A 24,247-nucleotide genomic window follows, 5' to 3' on the forward strand; every position below is an offset into this window, starting at 1 on the left:
CAATGCCATACTCCGTAATGTTACAATACTGATTGTTTCTGCAGAGTCACAAAGGTGGCATAATGCGAATCACTGACTCCAGTCCCCAGCGATTTCAGGTGACCCTATATACAGACAAATACATGTGGAAGTATCCACACAGTATAACTATTGTATATCTTGTCCTAACCCAAACTAACCCATAAAACACTCTCCAAAACTCTATAGCAAACTAAAGACCATAGCACAGAGGGTCAGAAACCAGAAAAAAACCCAAAACAAAACCCAAAACCAAAACCACTTAAAAGAAAGAGATTCAGAGCATTTAGAAGATCATGTCCTTGGTCTGTGCAATGGGAGGGAATTTATTATGTCAAAATGCGCAGTGAAAGTGTGTTAAGGAGGGACTCTATCTTACAGAAAAGTCCAAACTTGCAAGATTATGGCCTTGTCTTTACATGTTGCTCTTGATTCGTGTTTTCTGACCTATATCTTTGCCATAAAGAGATTGGGAATTTTAAAAGTGTCATTTCAAGATTTTATTGGATCACTGTTATATGGCAATGTCATAATAACTTACAGCGTTTGTGTAATCAGTTTAACCATAGGCAGTCCTGTTTCTAGGGAGATTTTACTATATAGATGTAAAAAATACTTTTCTGTCTCTTTTGAAGGCGGGGGAGGGGGGCGATGCTAGGAGTTCAGTCTTTTAAATTTTGTATTTTTTGATCAAGGGTTATATTAACATTACCTCCTTCAGTATTTTTTCTTCTTTTCTGGCTATGTCTCTTTCTGGCATCTTTCTCCTAAGCCATCTTCGTTTATGAACACAAGAATAATGCATTTAAAAGGACACTGTCAAGGTACTTTATAATTTTCCGGCTCTGCTTTATTGTGTGTTGTTTATGACTGTTCCTTCCTAGCTTGAAATAAAATCTTTCCCCATGACAATTACCTTTTCTTTTTGTAGTTCACGCAAAATAATTGGTTGTTGAAGTTCATCTCATGAGGCTGATGGAATATTTTATTTAATAAAAGATAAGTTAATTTTATTGAGTGAGAAACACAAACATAATGAATGGCATGGGTTTGCAAAATAATATAAAGGAGAAAGAAGATCAAATTTTGTGCCTGCTAACCTTGACAGTGTTCCTTTAACAGTATCTTCTTTCTACATTTGTCTAGTTTTCTTAATGTTATCTGTATTTGAGACCTTACCATCGCGTCCTTGGCTGCATCTTCTTATTCTGTGTTTCTGTAAAAGCTGACTGTAAGGACAGGAAAATTCTGACTTTGATAGTGAAACAAGTGTAGCAAAAATACGAATACCAATAACTTATCTTTCTGCTTTCCCCTCCCTTTTCCAGACCACAGATTGTTATATGCCTCAGCTGAGATCCATGACACTTGCTTTCAATTCTTTCCAAGAAATTTTTGTCAGATACAGATACTGTCTTCATCTAAAATAAAAAAGTATTTTTCTGCAGCTGCCAACTAAATGAACAAGCTAAGACTTTTACTCTTAATACAAGCACTCTCAAAAATAAAGTAAATAATTGCTAAAAGTTCAGCCTTGTGTGCGTTTGTATGGAACTTTTAGGTTTTTTAAGTGTTGCACTAAACCATTTTAAAGTTGTTCTTAAACATGGCAAAGTTGAGCACATTTCCATTAAAGGAGTCAGGAAGGAAATTAAGACACTACAGAACTATAAACATAACCTTTTGGGGCCTCATGACTTTTTTTTTAAAAGAAAATAAGTTGGGAAAACTGCACAATAACTGTGCTAAATTGAGTATCACATCAGTCAGGAAACGGAATTCTTTAGTCATAATTCACTCCTGGTGATAACAATGCTTTTAGTAAGTGCCAAAATCTCATTTTCTTTGTTGCCTTATAGAGATGACTAGCATGTAAGAAATTCAACAACTATAATAATTTTTTCTCTTGATTACCTTTAATAGACATAGATGCCCCAAAATAATTACAGAATTATTTCAGAACACTGAGTTAAAAATACATGTATGGTGAAACTGATAGATTATCCCTCTGGAAATAGCAAATAAGGAGAAACTTTTAAAGGTGACCTTCAGCATAGCGTCATAGTATACAACTTTTTCCAAATATTTGTTCCTATGTGTTGCTGAAATATATATTTCTCTGTGTTACTGTTCTTTTTATACATTTTTATTGTGGAGAAGGCAATGCAATATCCTTGTGTTTTATAACCTGTGTTGCAGCTCGGGAGGATAATGCGTGGACCATTTATGAAGTTTGTAGCCCATGCAGCCTCTTTCACCATTTTTCTTGGTCTACTTGTCATGAATGCAGCTGACAGATTTGATGGCACCAAACTCCGACCTAATGAAACAACAGGCAATGTAAAACAGCTATTTAGGATGAAAACATCCTGTTTCTCATGGATGGAGATGCTCATTATTTCTTGGGTAATAGGTAAAGATTAATTTTCGCTTAAATTTGTCTTGCTATGATTTCAGTGAAGCTGGACCCAATTTAATCCTTTGCTATCAATGTTATGTGTAAAAATTGCCACAAAGGGAGTTTATTCAACTGGCTGCATTCCCACATTGGCCTCATGTTTCTTATTGGATGTCAGCAGGATTCACATGTGCCTAGTTAATCACAAACGTTCAGGTTAAGGACCTAGGTGAAATCTACATCATCTGAATATGAATGAATTCAGTTTTATGACTATCAAAGGAAAGCGTCTACGTCTACCAGTTTTCTGGTTTTTTTTGAGTCAGGCTGTGTCAACTCCCAAGGGGAAAGATTTCCACATCATGGGCCAAGTTTTTTTGTGTCCAATTGTCTCTATCCCCTAAGATTCTCTTATTTTGCAAGTGTGCCTGCAGAATTGATAGTGTATAGCTGAATGTATTATTGACAAAAGAGAAGCAGAATATAGACCCCTGAACATTCAGCAGTAGATTTTGCCATCCCAACATAGGGATGAAATGAATACTATGAATAGTATTCTGAGCTGACGCATTCAATTCGATGATGCATAAGAACTTGACCACAGACCCTCAAAAATATTTTAGCTGTCTGATTCTTATTTACAAATCTAATGCCATTTATTCCAGTGGGGTTTAGATGCCCAAATATTTTAAAGATCTGGGTTCAGGTTGTTAAGTCAGTAATATGGGAGAGTTAAATTCAAGCTAAGTAAAATCTGTTTCCATTCAAGAGCTTATGCATTTAAAATATTTTGCTTTTATGAGCTCGCTGTGATTGAAATTGGAGCCATTTGTACACCAACTGATTCTTATAGCTTTAAAAGACATTGACAATGTTTATTTATTTCATCATATAGCTGTATATAAGTTAGTATAGTTGTGTATTATGGGAGTAATATGGCACTTAGATTTCCAAATATTCTATAAATATCAGTGTTTTCATCTGATAATAAAGGAGTAAATAGTAATTTTCCAGTTTGAAGTTCTATTTTGCTAATTTAATCTATTTTCATTTATTTCAGTGTCATGCATAAGATGGTTTATGAGAAATTAATTCAGTGCATACAGATGTAGCACTGAATTTAATTACTGTAATTAACATTATAATTGTCCTTATCTGAAAATGATTAAAAGTTCCTTCAGACAATTCGATAAGTGCAAAAAATAGTGTCATTATTCCAATTCAGGCTTTTATTAACTCTCTTTAGAATCCCAGAAATGTAATTCATGATTAAATAAATTTTATCTTGAAAAGCAGAAGGATTTGCGCAATAAAAAGGATGCCATAAACTAATACTGTACTCCTATATTTTATTATTAAGGGGGAATGATTAGGAATCAAACAGATACCTTTGCTTTATTGAAGAAGCATTAGGTCTGATTTTTACTTTCATTTGTCACACATATTTGCAATTTCAGTAAAATAGACTCTACCCAGGGTACTCTGCAAATAAGAAAATGTGAGTTCTGCTATTAGTTCTACCAGTATATAATCATGCCAGAGCATTTCTGCTCTTTCAGTCTCTTTCTGTGTCTGTAACAAATGGTAATACTCATATCCCATTCTTCTCTTTGAAAGCTTTTGTAGTTGTACAGGAAAAAGCAGTATGAGAGACTTATTATTACTCACATGAGAAAGAAATGCTGGAATGTATATGAATTGGCAGGTTCAAGGATTTTAGTTTGTGTTCGAACTCCCACTGACCAAAATGGTTTTCAGTTTGACTGTAACCAAGAGCATATCCTCTACATAATAAAATATCAAATAAAACAAACATGAAGATAAAAGAACACACTGTTTTCTCTGTTTTGTCTTATACAGGCATGATATGGTCTGAATGTAAAGAAATTTGGTCTCAAGGTCCAAAGGAGTACCTTTTTGAGTTATGGAATATGCTTGATTTTGGTATGTTAGCAATTTTTGCAGCATCATTCATAGCAAGGTTTATGGCATTTTGGCATGCGTCCAGAGCCCAGAACTTCGTTGATGCAAATATGAAAGATCTGACAAGTCCAACACTGGAGCCCAACATAAAATACTACACCTTGGGTGAGTTGATTGCACGTGATTAAGACTTACTTCTTGGGCCAAGATGAATTGACTTGCTGTTAATAAGTCTCCAATACTTTAGTTCCATGATGTACTGCTTAAGGAATTCCCACCCCTTCTTCTCTTTCTCATCCCTACTATTTGATCACAGTTCTCTTGGCTATGCTCACACATCTCTTTGGGGACTGTTCTAGACATCAAGCACTGAAATGATCTAAGATCAAAGTAACCCTACTGTCATCCCACCCCTTTTCAAGATTATTTTAATCCAGATAATTTCATCTGTTCAATTACACAATGCTATCCTGCTGTTGCAAATGAGTGGTTTAGAGGCCGCTCAAAGAATCGCTGTCGAAGGTATTAGCAGAAAGTGATTTTAACAGAAATTTATAAACGTGCAACTTAACAGAGTTTGATGGCAAGATTCACTCTATCACTTACTACATGGATGAAGCATACAAAGGAAAAGAGCATGGGAAGCTGAAAAATCCTTGATTAGTGTAAACACTACTTAGCAACAACTAAAACATCAGCGTGTTATCAACATTCTTCTCATACTAAATCCAAAACACAGCACTATGCCAACTACTAGCAAGAAAATTAACTCTATCCCAGCCGAAACCAGGGTACTGTGTTAGAATTGAGTTGGAATGATTTATACAGAGGCTGAGGATGAAAAGGTTAAGGGAGACCCTCCCATTGAGTACGAGGTTCGGAGAAGACCCAGCTGGATCCAATCTTAGTCTCAGACTTGGACAACAGTTTATGTCTAATACAAAAAGGGTAAGGAGACCCTCCTGTTGAGTCATGAGGTTCAGGGTAGACCTGGCTAGATCTACCCGTAGTCTCAGACTTGGTCAACAGTATATGTCTAAGGGATTATATGTGTTTAGCAGCAGTCTAAGGTTCATTCACAATCCTAAGATAGATCATAAGATTTTAGCAGACTGTATTTGCTTGCAGGTACTTCCATCAATTCACACACACATGCACATGGATACAAAGATAGATAAATATACAAAGATATACCTGTTAAAAATCCCCCTGGAATTCAGTGAAATACTCACGTCAAATGTCTTGGCATTTCTCAACGGGCAAAGGGTTGAGCCTCGAGGAGTGTTGCAGCCCAGGTCCCGTGCCAGTTGGCGATGGTCCTCTGAATATCACAAACTCGAGAGTTTGCAAACTCTGAGGAGCGTTCCACTCAGAGGGAGATGCTGGACGTAGCCTGCTGCGGTCCAGGAGAGCTCAAAGGGTCTCACTTGGGACCGCTGTTTATAGGGTCACAAGATGATTGACTTTAGTCATCCGTCAAAACTCTTACAGTTTCAGTAACAATAGTATCGTTCCACTGAGCTACGACTCAGATAAAGGTATCAGGGCATGACAATTATCCCCGCTCTTGTCCTCCACTTGGGCCAGGCAGCAGAAGTTTCTGGTACGATCAGTACCTTCCCCAGCCTCAGCTACGCAAGAGTTCCTGATATGGTAAAGGGACGCTTCACGGCCTGACTCATTACACCAAGGCCAAGGTTTAATGGGAGTTTCTGAGATCGTGGAGCGGCCCAGGAGGCGGGGGGGGATTGCACCACCACACCTGCAAACACTTGTGTTGGCACAACTGCGAATGTGATGTGCTGTAATGCAGGGGCAGAACTAAGCAATGAGATGCAGGAACTTCTTAAACCTGCTTTGCCAACATAACCAATGTATCTTTTATATATTCTTTGCTCAGAGACTCTGTTACATTATTTTAATATTTCTCAATCCACTCTTTTTATGAGTAAGAGATAAAAATGTTAATAAACTTGCTTGGCATATATGAGAAGTGACTAGAAGCTATTTTGCCCAAATGAGAAAAAATTATGCTCTGTTTCCTTGTGTTCACTCTCCACACCACCACATTTCTCTTCCCTTTATTGGATATTTCTCTCTAGACACTGAATTACATCAGTTTCTATCTCTATTCTATGCTTCAAATACTGTTTCTGATAAGGTTGCATTTCTTCATTATCCAGGCTGTAGAGCAATTAATATATATATTCTGAAACCTATTAAATTGTAGTCTTATGAATTTTACTGGAAAGTTACAAATTTCACATAAGTTATAAAAGCAGCTGGTTAAATATTAATTCAGTTTTCAGTAACACCCACTTGAAGAATTTGCAAACAAGGACTGTGTATGTTCATAGTTTCTGGGTATGACAAGCAGAAGTCTTGTAACTCATTTATGCTATATAATACTGTATCGTCTAGCAAGGCAGTTTCTGTTGACATCAGTCATGAGTTGTGACTTTGTCTTAAGCAGAGTTGAGTCATTTTTTAGTGTATAGAATCATAGAATCATTTACGTTGGAAAAGACTTTTAAGATAATTGAGTCCAACCGTAAACCTAACACTGCCAAGTCCACCACGAAACCATGTCCCTAAGTGCCACATCTACACGTCTTTTAAATACCTCCAGGGATGGTGACTCAACCACTTCCCTGGGCAGCCTGTTCCAATGTCCGACAACCCTTTTGGTGAAGAAATTTTTCCTAATATCCAATCTAAACCTCCCTTGGCGCAACTTGAGGCCATTTCCTCTCGTCCTATCGCTAGTTACTTGGCAGGAGAGACCAACACCAACCTCGCTACAACCCCCTTTCAGGTAGTTGTAGAGAGCGATAAGGTCTCCCCTGAGCCTCCTTTTCTGCAGCTAAACAACCCCAGTTCCCTCAGCTGCTTCTCATAGGACTTGTGCTCTAGATCCTTCATGAGCTTTGTCGTTCTTTGAAGACGCTCCTCGATGTCTGTCTTGTAGTGAGAGCCCAAAACTGAACACAGTATGCGAGGTGCGGCCTCACCAGTGCCGAGTACAGGGGCACGATCACTTCCCTACTCCTGCTGGCCACACTATTTCAGATACAGACCAGAGTGCTATCGGCCTTCTTGGCCACCTGGGCACACTGCCGGCTCATGTTCAGCCGGCTGTCAACCAGCACCCCCAGGTCCTTTTCCTCCGGGCAGCTTTCCAGCCACTCTTCCCCAAGCCTGTAGCGTTGCCTGGGGTTGTTGTGGCCGAAGTGCAGGACCCGGCACTTGGCCTTGTTGAACCTCATACAATTGGCCTCAGCCCATCGATCCAGCCTGTCCAGATCCCTCTGCAGAGCCTTCCTACCCTCATGTACACTGAAGTCTGCTTGGAGAACATCTATGTTTGGTCATACTAACATGAATAATATTAATAATGAATATTTAATGCCACAGATTTTATCATAGGCTAGCAAACATAACTTGGTGGACACCAGGTTGAACATGAGCCAGCAAAGGGCCCTTGCGGCAAAGAAGGTCAATGGTATCCTGGGCTGCGCTAGGCAAAGCATTGCTAGCAGGTGGAGGGAGGCGATCCTTCCCCTCTGCTCAGTGCTGGTGAGGCCATACCTGGAGTCCTGTGTCCAGTTCTGGTCTTCCCAGTACAAGAGAGACATGGACATATTGGAGAGAAGGGCCTATGAAAAGCCACAAAGGTGATGAAGGGACCGGCACATCCGTTCTGTAAGGAAAGGCTGAGAAAGCTGGGACTGTTCACCCTGGAGAAGGGAAGACTCAGGAGGGGATCTCGTGAATGTATATAAATACCTGAAGAGAGGGTGCAAAGAGAACGGAGCCAGGCTCTTTTCAGTGACAGGACGAGAGGCAAGGGGCACAAACTGAAACACAGGAAACAAGTTTTTATTGTGTGGGTGACCAAGCACTGGCACAGGTTGCTCAGTGAAGTGGTGGAGTCTCCATCCTTGGAGATATTCAAATGCCATCTGGACATGATCCTGGGCAACTGGCTCTAGGTGGCCCTGCTTGAGCAGAGGTCTTGGACCAGATGACCTCCAGAAGTCCCTTCCCACCTCAAACTTTCTGTGATAATACAGCTCATCTGGAATCCTGAAAGACATCTGGCTACTAGCCCATACTGAAACATCCGATGTCTTTGATTTCAGTTATTCATGGACGTCTTTGATTTCAGTTATTCATGAAATCTGAGGTAAAGTTAACATAGGTATGTCTGCCTATGTGAAAATGTGCAGTCTTTTGCCATACAGACATTTTCTCATTTAAATATAGTGTGTAGTAGGCTTTACAGTGACAATAAACAAAAGAATATGCACATACCTACAAGAAACACACAGCAGCTACCAAGGCAATGAATATGTGCTAACTGAGCCTTGTTGTGCCTAAAACCAGAGTCATTCATTACTTTGTCATGGTACACAAATACCGGCATGGCAGTAAGTTCCTTGAAGAATATAATTTTCTCATACTTTATTAAATGGTTATTTGTTAGTTAACGTCTCAAATTAGTATTTTTCCAAATGCCAGTGATTGCCTTCATTGCAGTATAAATTATTTGTATCATTTTTTGGCATTTACAGTAGAATAAACACAGATGACAACACTCTCCTGGGATGTAGGAAACCCATCCCAGCTTAACCTCTTCTCTTTGCCTGAAGCACAGTAGTGAATTGAACTTAAACCTCCCACCTCATGGGAGAATGGCTTAATCTCCAGCTAGGAAATATCCTGAATGTTAGTGCTTTGGATTTCTCCTTCTGACACTTTTCTATAAATATTTATTTAAGCACAGGTTTGAACTGGAATGTTCCCCTCTTCAGCTGAATGTGTTCTCTATGAAACAGCAATGTCACGTTCACTCATGATCCAAAGGATGTTCAAGTAATTCACACAAGTGGATTAGCTTCAAAAGAAGAGATTGATAGAAATGATGATAGAAAAGGTGATGGAAATGGGTGTTTGATGTATGTCAGAAAAGGGAGCCATTACCATTTCACTATGAGTAAGAAGATGGAGTAGATAGAAAAAGTAGAGAAACATTGATTCCACAGTTTTGGAGTTGTGGATGGCATTTAATGATTCCAGATCCCCACATCTAAACAGTTCATTTCGGATAGCTCAAACAAATCACATTTCTAATTTAATTTATTCAGTTTTCATCATCTGACACCATAAGCTGAATTTTACTTAAATTCTCTAATAGGTTGGGATTCAACTCCCAAAAAGTTATGGCAGTGATCTTGCAGCCCACCTTTATAATCAATGGAGATCTAATCAGTAGAGTCAGTGGAACTGTGAAATAGTTTTATCTCTACCGGGCTCAATTCAATTGGCCAAACATAAGTGAATAGTGCCATTTGAATTGTCAAGGTGCTGCTCCAAAAAAACCTCGGACAGATCTGTACAAATAATCTTGGATACCCTAGGCGTCTCAAATGGCAATGGATGTCTTTGCTCAGGTGTCTGAATCAAGCCCCAAGCGCTCTCTAGGATGGACTGATTGTACCTTCCTTTTGGATAGCTGTCTGTAGACATCTTAATCTCGAACTGAAGCCCACTCATGGTTTCTTCTAATTAAAAATTACACTTCTGATTAAGTTGAAAAAGAAGAGAGTAAAACATAAGTAAAATAAAATGCTTCCCCAGCCCTAGAGTAGTAGGTGGACTTCTGTTTCAGTCATAACAAGGTATCTTCCTTTCACTTCTATTTCTAGCAGCATCTTCACGTAAGACATTCGCTGAGCACTGTGATGTAGTGGACAACCACTTGAGCAGTCATACTTGGCCCATGGAAGCCCAAGTTAATACCTAAGTATTCACAGCTCTCAGTGAGGAAGTAGATTTTCTATGTGTTTTTTAAGTTTGAAAGGGTAGAAAGTAACTGATCCTTACTTTTAGACAACAAAGTCTTAGAATTTTTCTGCAAGTGAAAATTGCTGAAAATTCATGATGCAATGTACAATAAAGGAAAAAAGCCATGAAGACTGCATCTTATCTGTTCCAAATTTGCATAGCACCATTGCATTCAATTCCAATTTACACTGACTGGTTCATTGTTACTCACCAAAAGAGAGTACTTCAGTAAACAGCCTAAGGGGGACTTTGAAATACTGACCAAAATTCTCATCTTTTGTTTCTAGCCAGAATAAACTGGGATCCATCTGATCCTCAGATCATATCCGAAGGCCTGTATGCAATTGCGGTAGTATTAAGTTTCTCCAGAATAGCCTACATCTTACCAGCTAATGAAAGCTTTGGACCACTGCAGATATCGCTTGGCAGAACTGTGAAAGACATCTTCAAGTTCATGGTGATATTTATCATGGTGTTTGTGGCTTTCATGATAGGCATGTTTAATCTCTATTCCTACTATCTGGGGGCAAAACAAAATGAAGCATTCACAACGTAAGTACAACTGATTAAACCATTCTATTGTGGGCTATTTTTATGGAAAGTCTGTTGCTTGCATCATATGTGTTAAGTCTACTAATTGTTTTATAATTGTTTGCATCTTAAAAATTTCTTCGTCTTGGATTAAGTAGTAATTTTCTCTCCTGTACTGGTACTTAAAGGATATATTTGAAATCAGAGGATGAGCTCTTGCTATGATAAATCAGGAAAGCCAGGCTGGAAAGCTGAGATGTAGTTGGCCTTTACGTGAGACAGTAGCAGGAATGGCTGTACCTCTGCCTTGGGATAGATGATGAGCCAGCCAGAGCTTATAGGTCAGGATTAGAGGGCAGATCAACATGGGTGATGTTGTAGTGGATGTCTGCTATGGAATGCCTGATCAGGAAGGCAAAGTAGATGAGGCCTTTTTCAGACAACTGGAAGAAGCCTCACACTTGCAGGCCCTGGTCCTTATGGGGATTTTTAACCATCCTGATATCTGCTGGAGGGACGACACAGCAGGGCACAAGCAATCCAGGAGGTTTCTGCAGAGCATTGACAATAAATTCCTGACACAGGTGATTGAGGAGCTGATGCGGAGAGGAGTTTTGTGACCCCTGACTTTTACAAACAGGGAAGAACTGGTTGGGTATGTGAAGGTTGGGAACAGCCTTGGCTGACCATGAGATGGTGGAGTTCAGGTTCCTGAGGAGAGAGAGCAAGGCAAATAACAGGATCACAACCCCGGACTTCAGGAGAGCAGACTTTGGGCTGTTCAGGGAAGAATCTCATGAGATAAGACCCTGAAGGGAAGGGCAGTCCAGGGAAGCTGGTTGATTTTTAAGAATTGCCTTTTCAGCTCTCAAGATTGCCTTTTCAGCACGTGTCTCAATGGGCAAATCAAGCAAAGGTGTCAAGAGGCCTCTATGGATGAACAAGAGTGACTGATAGGCCAGCTGGTTACGATGCCACTCAGAAGGACCTTGACGGGTTGGAGAAATGAGACAGAGACCTCGTGAAGTTCAGCACAGGGAAGTGCCGTGTCCTGCCCCTGGGGAGGAATAACCTCGGGCACCAGGACAGGCTGGGGCTGACTGGCTGAAAGCAGCGTGGCAGAAGCCTGGGCTGCATTAGGCTGGGGAGGCTTGTAAAAAAACAGAAGTACCTCAGACCCTTTACACAGCACTGTACGTACGTCAGATGACCTGTCAGTGCAACCTGTGGTTCAGGGATTTCGGGACATAGACTGGGTCAGACCCTGGGCCTGCGGGGCAGCATCCTGCCTGCAAGGGCGGCAGCACCGGCACTTCAGAGCGCAGCGAGGCGGCTCCCTGCAGCACGTGGGAGCAAGGCTGGTTCCTCCATCAGCTGCTGCTGTCGTCTGTAATTGAAGCAGACTAATCACTACAATGTGATACACGTTATAAAATACTTCTTATTTAATTCAGACAACTCTGTATATTCTTACCAGTCATAAAAAAGATCTAATCCCTATTTTCAGCTCTGGCTCCCCATAGTTTCCAATGGCAATAATCTATTCCATCTTGAGAGGAGAAAATATATTCCCTTTTTTTTTTTTTTGACTCTCTATTTCCTTTTTATTTATTTCTTTTTTTCTTCTCCCATCATAAGAAGAGAAATTCTGAATTTACTCTGTCTGTCAGGAGTTATTTGGTATACATTTGTCATGCCTCTCATTTCTAGCTGTGATTTTGAGATAGATCACTTGAGTGGAAACTCATTCTTTTCCAGGCTCTGCAGCTCTTGCCCACTTAATTTCTGGCTGTCATGATATTCAAGCTATAGCTGTTATGAAGTATACTCAGCCAGGAAGCAAACTTGGCCACAAGGGAAAAATTTGTTACTACTTTTTTATTATTTTTATTATTATTAGTTCACACAATAGATAAACTACAACTCACAGATGGAATACTGATAAAATATTGTAAGTGGAAAAGTAAATTCATGACTAAAAATTACAAGTTTCTTTTAACTTTTTTTCTTAACAATAAAGCAATAAAATTCAGAATATGCTTTGCAATGCTACTGCATTTTTGGATATGGGAAGCTGAGATCTCTTCATCAAAGCAACAGAAAGTATGTTTTCAAACAGGTGGGGATAGGTAGGAAAAGATACCTCAGAGGTTTGGACTTATGTTTATATGTTTTTATATATATAAAAATAAAAAAAAAACTGATTAAGAGGAAATACATGTATTTAAATGAACTAACCTGGAAAAAAATCAGTATCCCCACACCATGGCTTATTGCCTTTACCCTGAATTTGTGAAATGGTGTGTGAGACTCATTTTTTGAAAAATGCTGATTTGCAATCAGACATCCTGTCTTCTTCACAGTTTCAGAATGTTAGTCATATTAATGGTGAAATAATTCATACTGAGTGAACTAATGATGCAATTAAAATAAAGTATTTACAGGTTAATTATTTTTGTTATTTACATTGGCATTACCAGCAAGCATGTAGCATGTAGATTAAAGTAGTTAACAAGTGAATCATTGTAATATTCTTTTGAGGATGTATATATAATTCCTAGACTGAATCAGATGGTTTTATTGTCAGTCCTAAATATTAGGAATCTTATATTATGAAACACCTTGTACATATGAAATTAGATAGTCTACTTGTTCTGCATAATATCACTATGATAGAGTTCTACATTATGATAATGGAAAAATTTGTACACTATATAAAAATGGTAACTGGCAATTTATACAATAAGAATATACAGCTTTTCTTCAGTAACATATGCATGTGTTCAATTTCTCCTTTTAGTGTTGAAGAAAGTTTCAAGACATTGTTCTGGGCTATATTTGGACTTTCAGAAGTTAAATCAGTTGTCATCAATTATAAACACAAATTTATTGAAAATATTGGTTATGTCCTTTATGGAGTCTATAATGTTACCATGGTCATCGTCTTACTGAACATGCTTATCGCAATGATCAACAGTTCATTCCAGGAAATTGAGGTAAAAATTCTGTTTATGATGAGATATCACCACATTTACTGTTATAGCTAATTGTCTAAATCTCCTGGAAAATCTTTCTTGTTGACATCTTATTTAAGAAAAGTAACACATAGGCTTTTGGAATATATTAGGAGAAAATATTAATTCCACTGTACATGTTTATTACAAAATACCTGGAAATTACCCAGCTGCATGTGCTTGCAATAGACTGGACTAAGAAACTGCTGTTGAACTGTGTTATGTTCCTGAAGAGGATGGGCTACATTGTGTGACTTTGTGAATCTTTCATTTGCCTCATTTGTAGTTATTATTTGAGTAGTGTCCCTCTTGCTGCAAGGATGTTCTCGTTCCTATGCCTTGACCTTGCAAGCAAGTCTGTAACATGCTGTTTTCTTTTATTTAAACAACGGTTGCTCTAGTCCTCTGCAGTGAACAAAACTTTACTTGACAAAGTAATCAGCAGGGCTACTGAAAATCAGCATGAACTTTTGCATGCCATGGAAAACAAAGGGCTAAATAATTATCGCTGTTTAGAAAAAAAGGAAGCAGATCTCCAGGAGCCATCCCAGCCTTTCCCAGGTGACACCCTTGCCACAAAGCAGCAGACTCAAGTTGTTTGACACCGCTCTGGTCCCAGGTTCTGGGCTTTGGTTTGGGGCTGTAGTGTTGTCGAGCTTGAGCAAGAGCAACACACATTCTCTAGGGAGGTTCAGATTCTTCTGACTCGGGAGGCCACAGAACTATCAGGTTCAAAGCAACAAAAATTGGGCTATTATCAAAAAATATGGTGACTGGATACAAACAGCTTCAAAAACAGCTACAGCAATATTGAGTCATGTCCTTGAACATGACATCAGTCCTTTCTCCAGAAAACCCTCTTGAACTTTACAGGGAGGAATAGAGTAAGTCTTTTGGCTATCATAAATGTTAAACATAAACCGTGGTGATGATAGCATACCTGATTTAATTTTATATTCCAGCTAGTAGAAGGAATTAGGCAAGAATCATCTAATCTTTTTTAACTTCATCTTTAAAGTAATAGAGTAAAATTTTCATTTAAAATTCTGATACTATGTCTTCTTCACAAAAAAGATAATAGACTAATTGCTACAGAAGGGACCAATAACATAAGAAATCAGAGCTGGTAGTCTCATTGAGAGATTTACATTTTTGTTACATTAATATGGGATTTTTCCATTTTACTTACTGAGCATGACAGTGTTCCAAGCAAGCGACTACTCGGTCAAGCCCTAACAGATGAATTTGAGTGTTGCCATGAAGCTCTACATTGGGCATTGTATTGGGTGCTTTTAAGTCAGAGCTTTCATTCTTATCAGTGTGTTTACAGAGAGCACCAAACAAAGAGGTCTGTCTTTGTGATCCTGTATTGCAGACTGTTAGCACTCGCTCTGGAGTAAACAACGTTTAAATCAAATCCACTTTGTTCTTCTGTAATTGCATTATTTTAAATGGATTAATAAGAACAGTTCCATTCATTGAAATTTGGTTTTCACAGATTTTAAACGAGTTCTTGATCTAGAGCATCTTTAATAGTCAAGATGGTATTAGCAGCCGTGTTTCTGTTTTACAGGATGATGCTGATGTAGAATGGAAATTTGCAAGGGCTAAACTTTGGTTTTCTTACTTTGAAGAAGGGAGAACTCTTCCAGTACCCTTCAACTTAGTGCCAAGCCCAAAATCTTTGCTGTATCTCCTACTCAGAATCAAAAAATGGATTTCTAAACCATTTCTGTGCCAAAAGAAAAGCTTTCAGGAAGATGCAGAGATGAACAAGGTAATTGTATAGTGTGTATACTGACTGCTAATTTTAAAAGATAAAACTAATTTTAACTTGTTTTTTCATGTTGACCTCTTTTTCCAATTGATTTCCCAACATACTTAGTCCATACTGAGGTCAGTCACTACATGCAGGCTGAAATTCTTGCTTTGTTTTTTAGTATAAATATTTGTCTACATTTGTAATCAGTAAAGTCCAAAAATACTATTGTAAATTTACAGTTCTTCCTGCTTCTTGTCACAGAATCAGAGAATAATTCAGGCCGGGAGGGACTTCAGGAGGTCTCTGGTCAAACCTCCTGCTCACAGCAGGGTCAACTCTGAGGTCAGACCAGGTTGCTCAGGGTTTCATCTAGTCAGGTCTTGAAAACCTCCAAGGATGGAGTCTGCACAACCTCTCCGGGCAGCATGTGCCACCATCTGACTGTCCATCATGGGGAAGAAGTTGCTTCTTCTACCTCTTGTTTGAACTTGTCCTTTGTCTCTCATCCTCCTGTCCTGCAGCACTGTGAAGAGCCCAGCTCCTTCTCCTCAATGACCTCCCCGTATGCACTGGGGGCTCCTGTTAGGTATGCCTGAAGCCATCTCTACTTCAGGCTGAACAAGCCCAGATTCCCCAGTGTGTCTTCACAGGGCAAGTGCTCCAGCCCCAAAAATCTTGGTGACCCTCTGCTGAACTTGCTGCATTTTTTTAACATCTTTCTCACTGTCCCCCAAGTCCTCCAGGTCCGTTTCTGCAGAGCTGCTCCCCAGCCAGCCAGTCCCCAACCTGTGTTGTTCCTTCCCATTTGTCCTTATTGAAATCCACAGGGTTCCTGTCAGCCCCATCCTCCTGGATGGCATCCCTATCCTCAAGCCTATCAACTACTCCCCCCCCAAATTTGGCTTTGTTTGCAAAGTTGACAGGAGTGCGCTCCAACACCTCTGACACCTGGTCATTGATAAAGATGTTTAAAAGAGCAACTCCCAGGACAAGACCCCATACTACCCTCTGAGCACAACCATCCAGCCAGGATTTTGCCCATCTAGTTGTCCACCCATACAGTGGACAGCCAGTACAAATAGTAACATCCTAATGTGGGTACAAGAATATTCTAGGATACAGTGTTAAAACCCTTGCTAAAGTCAGGGCAGATGACATTTCCAGCTCTCCCCTCATCTGCAAACCCAGTAATTTTATCTCAGAAAGCCATCTGGATGATCAGGCAGGTTTTACTCTTCATAAACCCACACTTACTGTTCCCAGTCACCATCTGCTCTTCCATGAGCTCAGAAATGTGCTCCAAGAGGACTCAAACCATTATTTGGCCAGTTACCAGAGTGAGCTTGAGTGGCCTGTGGTTGCCCAGATCATAATTTTTGGCCTTTTTTGAAGATGGGTTTGACATTTGTCTTTCTCCAGCCTTTGGGGACCTCTCCCAATCTCCATGATCTTTCAAAGATGATAGCATAATTGGAAGGTGATAACATAATTCATCTGTTCCCTCAGCACCCGTGGATGCAGCCCATTGGGTCCAGTGGACTTGCCTGGGTCAAGTTCTCTCAAGTAAACCTGTCCACAGCCAGCCATACTCCTTCTCCTCGAATCCCTTCACTAAGCACAGAGGCCTGAGAGAGTGTTGGTGAAGCCTGCGGCAAAGAAGGCATCAAGTCCCTCAGCCTTACCTGAGCCCACTTTCACTAAATCCCCCCCCCCACTGAGCAACAGGCCCACATTTTCCTTTTTCAGCCTTATACTGCTATTGTAGCAGTAGAAGCTCTTCTTACTGCCCTTGCAAATGTCAACTTAAGGTGAGCTTTGGCTTTCCTCCCACCACCCTCACATGCCTGGGCAGAGTTTTTAAATTACCCCTTTGTAGCCTGTCTCTGTTTCCACCAAGGATGCATCCTGCTTTTATTGTAAAGCATTCTGTTATCCGTTTTATTTACAGGACAAGTACAGTAAAAAGCACTTGCGTTGATTCCTTGCTGTATCTCAAGGGCTTATTTAAAGAGTTTATAGTCAGTCAGTTTTTCTTGCAGTGTCTTAATTGCTTTAGGAGAATATGGGGTGTAGCACGTGGTGTTAGGTGGTACTGGAAGTGTAAAGACTAGCACTATTGTAACACGTTAGGGAAGAAGAGCTTTGCAAGACAGCTGATCAGACGTAGTGAGTAGAAAGGTGAGCATATGGTAACATTCACACAAAAAAAATTACAGGTTTGTCATGGTGGCAGAAACAAATGTGTCATTTATGGAAATCTGAATATGCCATGATCTTTGTTAAAATAGGCAGTAGTCTGAGCAGAGGCCTGTTCAAGGTTAGGAGTTCTTGAGTCTGTAGTCAAGAGTCATTAGTCATTAGACAGGGGGCCAGTAAAGAGTTACATGCATTTGTCAGCTCTCTGTCACCAATGTGACAAGCACTTTTTCCATTACAGTTATCAGTTGAAGAGTAAAAGAGAAAAGAAACTGGTTGCAATCCCAGAAGGAAAAAATGGAGCTATAGGGAAGAATCCTGTGCCTCTGACAAGCCTCTGGTTAAGTTCATAATAGTTTATAAAAACAAACACAGATATTACAAACACTGTCACCAAAATCAAGATTGTTATTAACTTCAGATGTCTCATGTGTGTTACTGGTCATTTTTCTAGCATTTCACAGATCTCACTTCATTTTATTTGGGAAAGCTAAACCTAATGTATTTAAGACCCAACAGAGGTAATACTGCATTTGCTCAAGTTTTTAATGACTCCAACATTTGCAAAACTTTTCATCAAGCTGCTTGATGCAAATTGATTTCACAACCTCTGTAAGTGATAAAGTCATCACTGAAAAATCATGACTTTAAGGAGATGCATATAAACTTCAAATTAAGTGATGGTGAGAAAAAACAAATCAAAGGTTTTTTTTTTCTAATTCACTTAATTTGTGACTTTGAAAAGCACATAAGTAAGTTAGAAGCTTATTTTTAATGACTTGTTAAAATGAAATTTATGTTCCCATAAAAATGCCATTCTTACACTCTAAGAAAAGAAGCTGAATTTTTATCATTCCTTTCCAAAATTACATTTAAACCTAGCAATTCAGATGGCTAGAAAGGTGCAAAGTGTAATAATTACCAATTCTAGATAAAACAGTAACAGTTGTGTCTGCTTTTACAGCAGTCCCTCTGAAAGAGAGCTGTAAGGATGCAACCATCATTTATCAGATTTTTTCCTAACCCTGAATTAATTTTCAGACTTTTAAAGAAACCTACTTTGAGTTTTATTCTAAACTGAAAAATTGCCTTGTGAATGAGAAAGTTTATGGTTTAAGAGTCACAGAACTTGTTCATCTTCCTGACCTAAAAACCAATAGTGGCAGATGACCTATTTAAGCCTTTTTCTTAAAACATGGCCCCTCAGGATAGAAATAAGGAACAACTAATTATTGAAATAGCTTTAAACCCTCACTCTAACAATAAAAAATATGTTAACTTTTACTTTACTAGTATAAAACAGTGTTTCTGAAATTTTCACAAGTGACTTCTGGTTCTGGGAGTGCAAACTGAGCCATTTTCTGGGAACCCTCCCTTCTGGTCCAAGCACGTACAATTTACTGGCATTCCAAGTTGTCAGCCGCTTCTGAAAACTGGGATTTAAGATGATAACAAAGTGTTACACAAAACAGCTACAGTAATTACATTACTATTCTGATTGCATTGGATTTTAAGACTAGAGAGCGATGAAATGAGAAGCAAGTTTAAAGAAGAAGGTGTTTTCTAAGAGCAACAGTCCATTTCTTCTTTCACACAACACTCCTGGAGGAGAGTTATTTTTGATAGGCTTTATATCATTGTTTTATTTAAATTACACTTTTTTCTCCTCCAGTAACTCATGTGTGGATGTTCAATTGATATTAACTTAAAAATATGAATTCTAGTTCAGTGACAGGCTGAGTTTACTCTAGTAGTAATTTTTGGAAGAGGAAAAAGCCATAGGCATGAAGCTTAAAGAGAGTTTAAAAACTTTGTGCAAAAATGAAGTTATAATGAAATCTTGGCAATCTCTGCCACCAAGTGGTCATTCAGCAACGTACAATAGATGTTCTCTCCTGTTAGTGTTACACGTAAGCACATTTAATGAAGTTACACACTTCTGATTTACTTGCCAACTTTCAAGGTGCAGTCTGTAGCTAAAAGGGTCGAAGTTAAGATGAAGATGTTACGGTGTGTCTGGTTTTACAACTTTGCGGTGTCTCACTTATTTCACCACATATTACTGATTTTGCTATTTCAAGAGAAAATCAAGTTTTAGTTAAGCATTGGATTAACTTTTGAAGTGAACCAATATAACAAAAAATTGAAACCAGTAACCGGCATGACAGATTACATTTAAAATACGTAATAAAATACATAATAAATATTAAAAAATACATAATGAAATTAAATGCATTAGTAGATCATAAGTAACTGGTAGGTAACAGGATCATGAATGGTATCACAGCTGCAGAAAAAGTCAGAGATCCCGAAGGGCTGAGACACCAGCCACACCAGCTCATGCCCTAGAGCAGCTTTGGTCAGGATGACTTTCCTCTGCCACTGCAGAGGAAGCATACTCTTCCTCTTATTCTACTACATTATTTCCAAAAATTGTGCTTTAGGAAACCAGAGCTGAAAAAGCAGGAAGATTGTTTTTCTCTTTCAATCTGGTAGCAAAGGTGAGGCCCAAGAGAGTATTATTAGTTCTAAAATCCTGAAAGACACGGTGATTACACAGTCATGTAAACTCACTAGCCACTATTTTTTATTATAAATCAGATACATAGTTTAAGTTAAAATGTTTAGATAAACTTATGTTTTCTAATACGTATTCAAAACGTTTAAGGTAGCTTTATTCAATCAAGAAAAAGCAACAATAACTTGCCCTTTTTATATATCTTTAATTCAATTTCCATCCAAATTCAGGTTAATATGTTAGAGATAAATATTAATTATTTATATATCTATTTATATATTACTATATATCCTCTATCATTATTTTTGCTTAGTCAAATAAACATAGTCTGACTAGATATATAATTTTTTAAAAGTATGTGTATATAGATACTGTGACTCCTTCTAAAGAATAAAACAAAATTCCAAATTCAGTGTAAACTTTATATTAATTGCAAATTAATATATTTTACCAATAAATGTAATCTTTTCTTCAGGAAAAAATATCAAAGTACAAACCTGATCTAGTGGAAGATGTCCCTGCCCATGGCAGGGGGGTTGGACTACATGATCTTTAGAGTCCCTTGCAACACAAACCATTCTATGATTCTATGAAATGCTAGACAAGATCTAAAAATATTTAAATTATTCCCTGTTTGCAGATGCATGAAGACTTATTTGCTTTACTGTTGAAGTGAATGTAAAGTTATTTGGAATTCTAGAAAACTAGAAGACTTTTAAGGAGCAAGCTCTGCAGCAGCTGGGAGAATTGAGAATTTTAATTGATGTCCTCATTGCTGGTTAAACAACTGAATCTGATGCCTCATTCAGCCTTTTTATACCTATAAAATTCCCAAGTTTTTTATTGTAGCCTTTGTATTACTACATGTATGTTAGAATGAAGCCCCAGTAAAGCTCACCGCTGAGATGTTTTTATCATTTTCTAATTGACATCTGGTGAATATTTATCACATATTCCATATTCCTACTTCCATTTATTATCAAAGTTCAACCACGGGAAGCTCCCATTATACCTCAAGAGGTTGTAATTATTTCAGTTGCAGGAGAAATGGCTACATGAAGGCTATAGGCTTCAGTAATGAAGCCTGCAAATTACATCCTCGGTGTTTCATCAGGGAGTGATGCCCTTTCCTTTCAGCATGTGTAGTAAAGAAGATGCTACTCAAAAATGTCAGCTGATAATTTTGTGGTCCTTGGCATGAACTGCATAACCGATTACATTCAGCCACTAGTGCAAGTGAGGGGGGAAGCAAACTCCTTGTGTATTTTGTGGTAGTGGAGGTCACATTAATTATGGGCAAGTGCTATGAAAGAAAGGAAAGGGATAATGCTGCCGCCTCTCCTTCTGCCTTGGCTTCTCCCACACCCTGCCCTGACTCTCCCTCATCCATTGCCTTCAAAGCTGTGCTGCACCCTTGCTGTCTTCCTCCTGATGTGGATCCCCCTCCTGTGCCCCTGAGGAGCATGGGAAAGCCCACGAGGAGGTGGCTGCTCTGCTCTGGTCCCTTGGGCATGTTAGGAGCAGGTGACAGGCAGAATAAAGGGAGAAAACCTCCCAGTTCTCACTTTCCTACATCACAATCTGAAAGGATTTGTTTCAACTCTTGTGATGAAATTCTGCACGGGTACAAGGACTTTACCACAGTAATTTAATACTCCCCAAATTGAGCTTAACAGCTAATGTTCTGTCATACAATATATGCACGAGATAATTTAACCATATTGTTCTGTTTATTTTGTACTGTAACTAATGTTTCCATTTCAGCTTGGTCAAAGGAAGCAATCAAGTATAAGAAGCTCAGATGAAATCCACTTAAACAGTTTAAACAATCCTCCAAGGCAATACCAGGTAAAAAACAGTTTATTTTGAAACAAAATCAAGAAGTAGTAGAACTGGCAGACCGACAGCATGAGGACAGTTTTGAATTTATGTCAAATAACATGAATAAATGAGTAAGAATAAATCCACAAACCTTGTATATATCAGAAATAAATGCAATGATTTAGATATCTGCAGTACAATCTGAGGGTGTTTTTTTCTTCTTTTTGTTTCTTAAGTGCTCCCCTTATAGTGCAACATTTTAAAACGCTTGAAAAATGTTTTTAATTTTAGAGACAGGTTGAATCCTCAACTGCGCAGTGAATTAAGAAAACCAAAAAGAAACCCAAAATCTTCCCGTTCCATCTGCTGAAGCAGCTCAGCTTATTGTGCCACACCTCTATATGCTAATACCTCAAGCACTGCAAATATCTTTCAGCCTTTATGCTATCAGTACAGTCTGTTTATTGTTTGCCTCCTAAACAACTGCAATGAGCCTTTGTGCAGTTAAGTATAAAGAGACCCAGCACAGTCCACATAAATCTCACCTATTCTGGTCCAGAGGCTGCTCCTTTCCTTCCTCTAATACTGCCAAGCAGGTGGAAAGGAAGAAGCAAGAACTGCCTGGGCAATAGAACAAGACCATCTAAATACAAAAGAGTATAGAAAACAAGTATACCTTTTTTAACCATAAGACAGAAAGAAGTTTTTCCCCTTGGGCAGGCTAGCTCTGCTTCACTCCTACATTATGCAGTGTCTGCACAAGTCTATTCCAAAAACTCCCTGACTTTTTCACCGCCGATTTCATTATGATGCCGTGATAGATATTAAGATTAAAAATTTATCCCATAAATGTGAGGATGTGTGACTTTGTATTTGAAACATTTTCAGATTACAACTGCTGACCTTGCAAGCATGACTGTAGTGATGGTCTGGAACCACTAATCTGGCATGATTCACCTCACAACCACCTCTGGTCAGGTCTATTACTGTGGAGACAAAAGCAGACACATAAACCTATGTACATTTTACATCTTGTAGTGAAAAACAAGTACTATTGTGTTGTCATGGGTTACACCATATGAAAATATTAAACCCAAAGATAGAAAGATAGATCCTCAAAGGTAATTAGATACTTTGTTCTTATTCAAGAAATTTGAACTAATTGGAGAGTCAGGGGCAGAATTTATTTTTCCTGGAAAGGTAAAATTTACATCTAAATTTGCTGGCCTAGGTTCCCCATATTATCAGGAGAGAGGGTAGTCATCGTAATGGTGTGATTTATTTGATCAATTTTAGTTGTCTGAGATGAACTGTGCTCTCAGGTTTGCTTTTTCTATCCATAGAGGGAATTAAAAGTGACTGCCACAGATATGTATATTTACATTAGAAAATATCTGTATTTGGTGATGAGTTCCAGCTGAGATGCTTAAATGACTCTTAGAATTGTGGGTCCCACTTTCTCTAAGCCTCGCATTGGGAAAATATAACTTATCAAATATAATATAAAAATAGATTAAAATAAACTGATGGCAAAAGGGTTTTGCAATTAGCACTGCTAATCAGGGTCATTATCATCGTCTGGTAACAATAAAGGCTTGATGGTTTCACCTACATGGAAGTCAAAGCTGCAACTGTATTAATCATTCTCATAGACTCCAGTAGTAGGTTAAGCTTCATGAATGATAACATTCATAAGATGTGTTTAGTTTTCTAACTTTCATGTACATATATGTGCAGAATCATGAAGTTTAAATATCTACTGTAGATGAAAGCAGAGATTTTTACATTATATTCCTTTAACCTGGCAAGTCCTACACTGAAACGTCTGAATGCAACAGAAGGTAACAGAGCTCATATTTTGAAATGTCATAGCAATACTAGAAAGTCCAGCTAAGAAAACTCTTTTTTTCTTTCTTTCTTCTCTGCAGAAAATAATGAAGCGTCTCATTAAAAGATATGTACTGAAAGCTCAGATAGATAAGGAGAGTGATGAAGTCAATGAAGGTGAGTATGTTGATGAATTGTATGTTTATCTCTAATCAGAGAATCAAAACAAACTAATTAAAGTGGATGCATATGCCACTTGAAAAAAATGTTTCCAAAATACTTAATCCACTTGACATGTCTACAAGTGGAAGATGTAAAATGAACATGAAATTGAAGTTAAGGAAGAGCTGTGGTTTTCTGTCTTTGCTCTCCCATCAGAAACTATCACTGAT

At 38.5% G+C, this 24,247-nt stretch overlaps 1 protein-coding gene across 1 annotated transcript in view; it reads left to right on the plus strand.

Moving 5' to 3' along the window:
* TRPC6 (transient receptor potential cation channel subfamily C member 6) overlaps positions 1-24,247 on the plus strand; it is a 107,487-nt gene that overhangs the window by 81,762 nt on the left and 1,478 nt on the right. Inside the window, exons 5-11 of the mRNA XM_075140098.1 lie at positions 2,218-2,431; positions 4,277-4,504; positions 10,474-10,738; positions 13,518-13,713; positions 15,305-15,508; positions 21,972-22,055; positions 23,957-24,032. Of these exons, the coding sequence (XP_074996199.1) occupies positions 2,218-2,431; positions 4,277-4,504; positions 10,474-10,738; positions 13,518-13,713; positions 15,305-15,508; positions 21,972-22,055; positions 23,957-24,032 (1,267 nt within the window). The remainder of the gene's footprint in view (positions 1-2,217; positions 2,432-4,276; positions 4,505-10,473; positions 10,739-13,517; positions 13,714-15,304; positions 15,509-21,971; positions 22,056-23,956; positions 24,033-24,247) is intronic.

Source organism: Calonectris borealis, chromosome 1, assembly GCF_964195595.1.
Source record: "Calonectris borealis chromosome 1, bCalBor7.hap1.2, whole genome shotgun sequence".
NCBI lineage: Eukaryota > Metazoa > Chordata > Aves > Procellariiformes > Procellariidae > Calonectris > Calonectris borealis.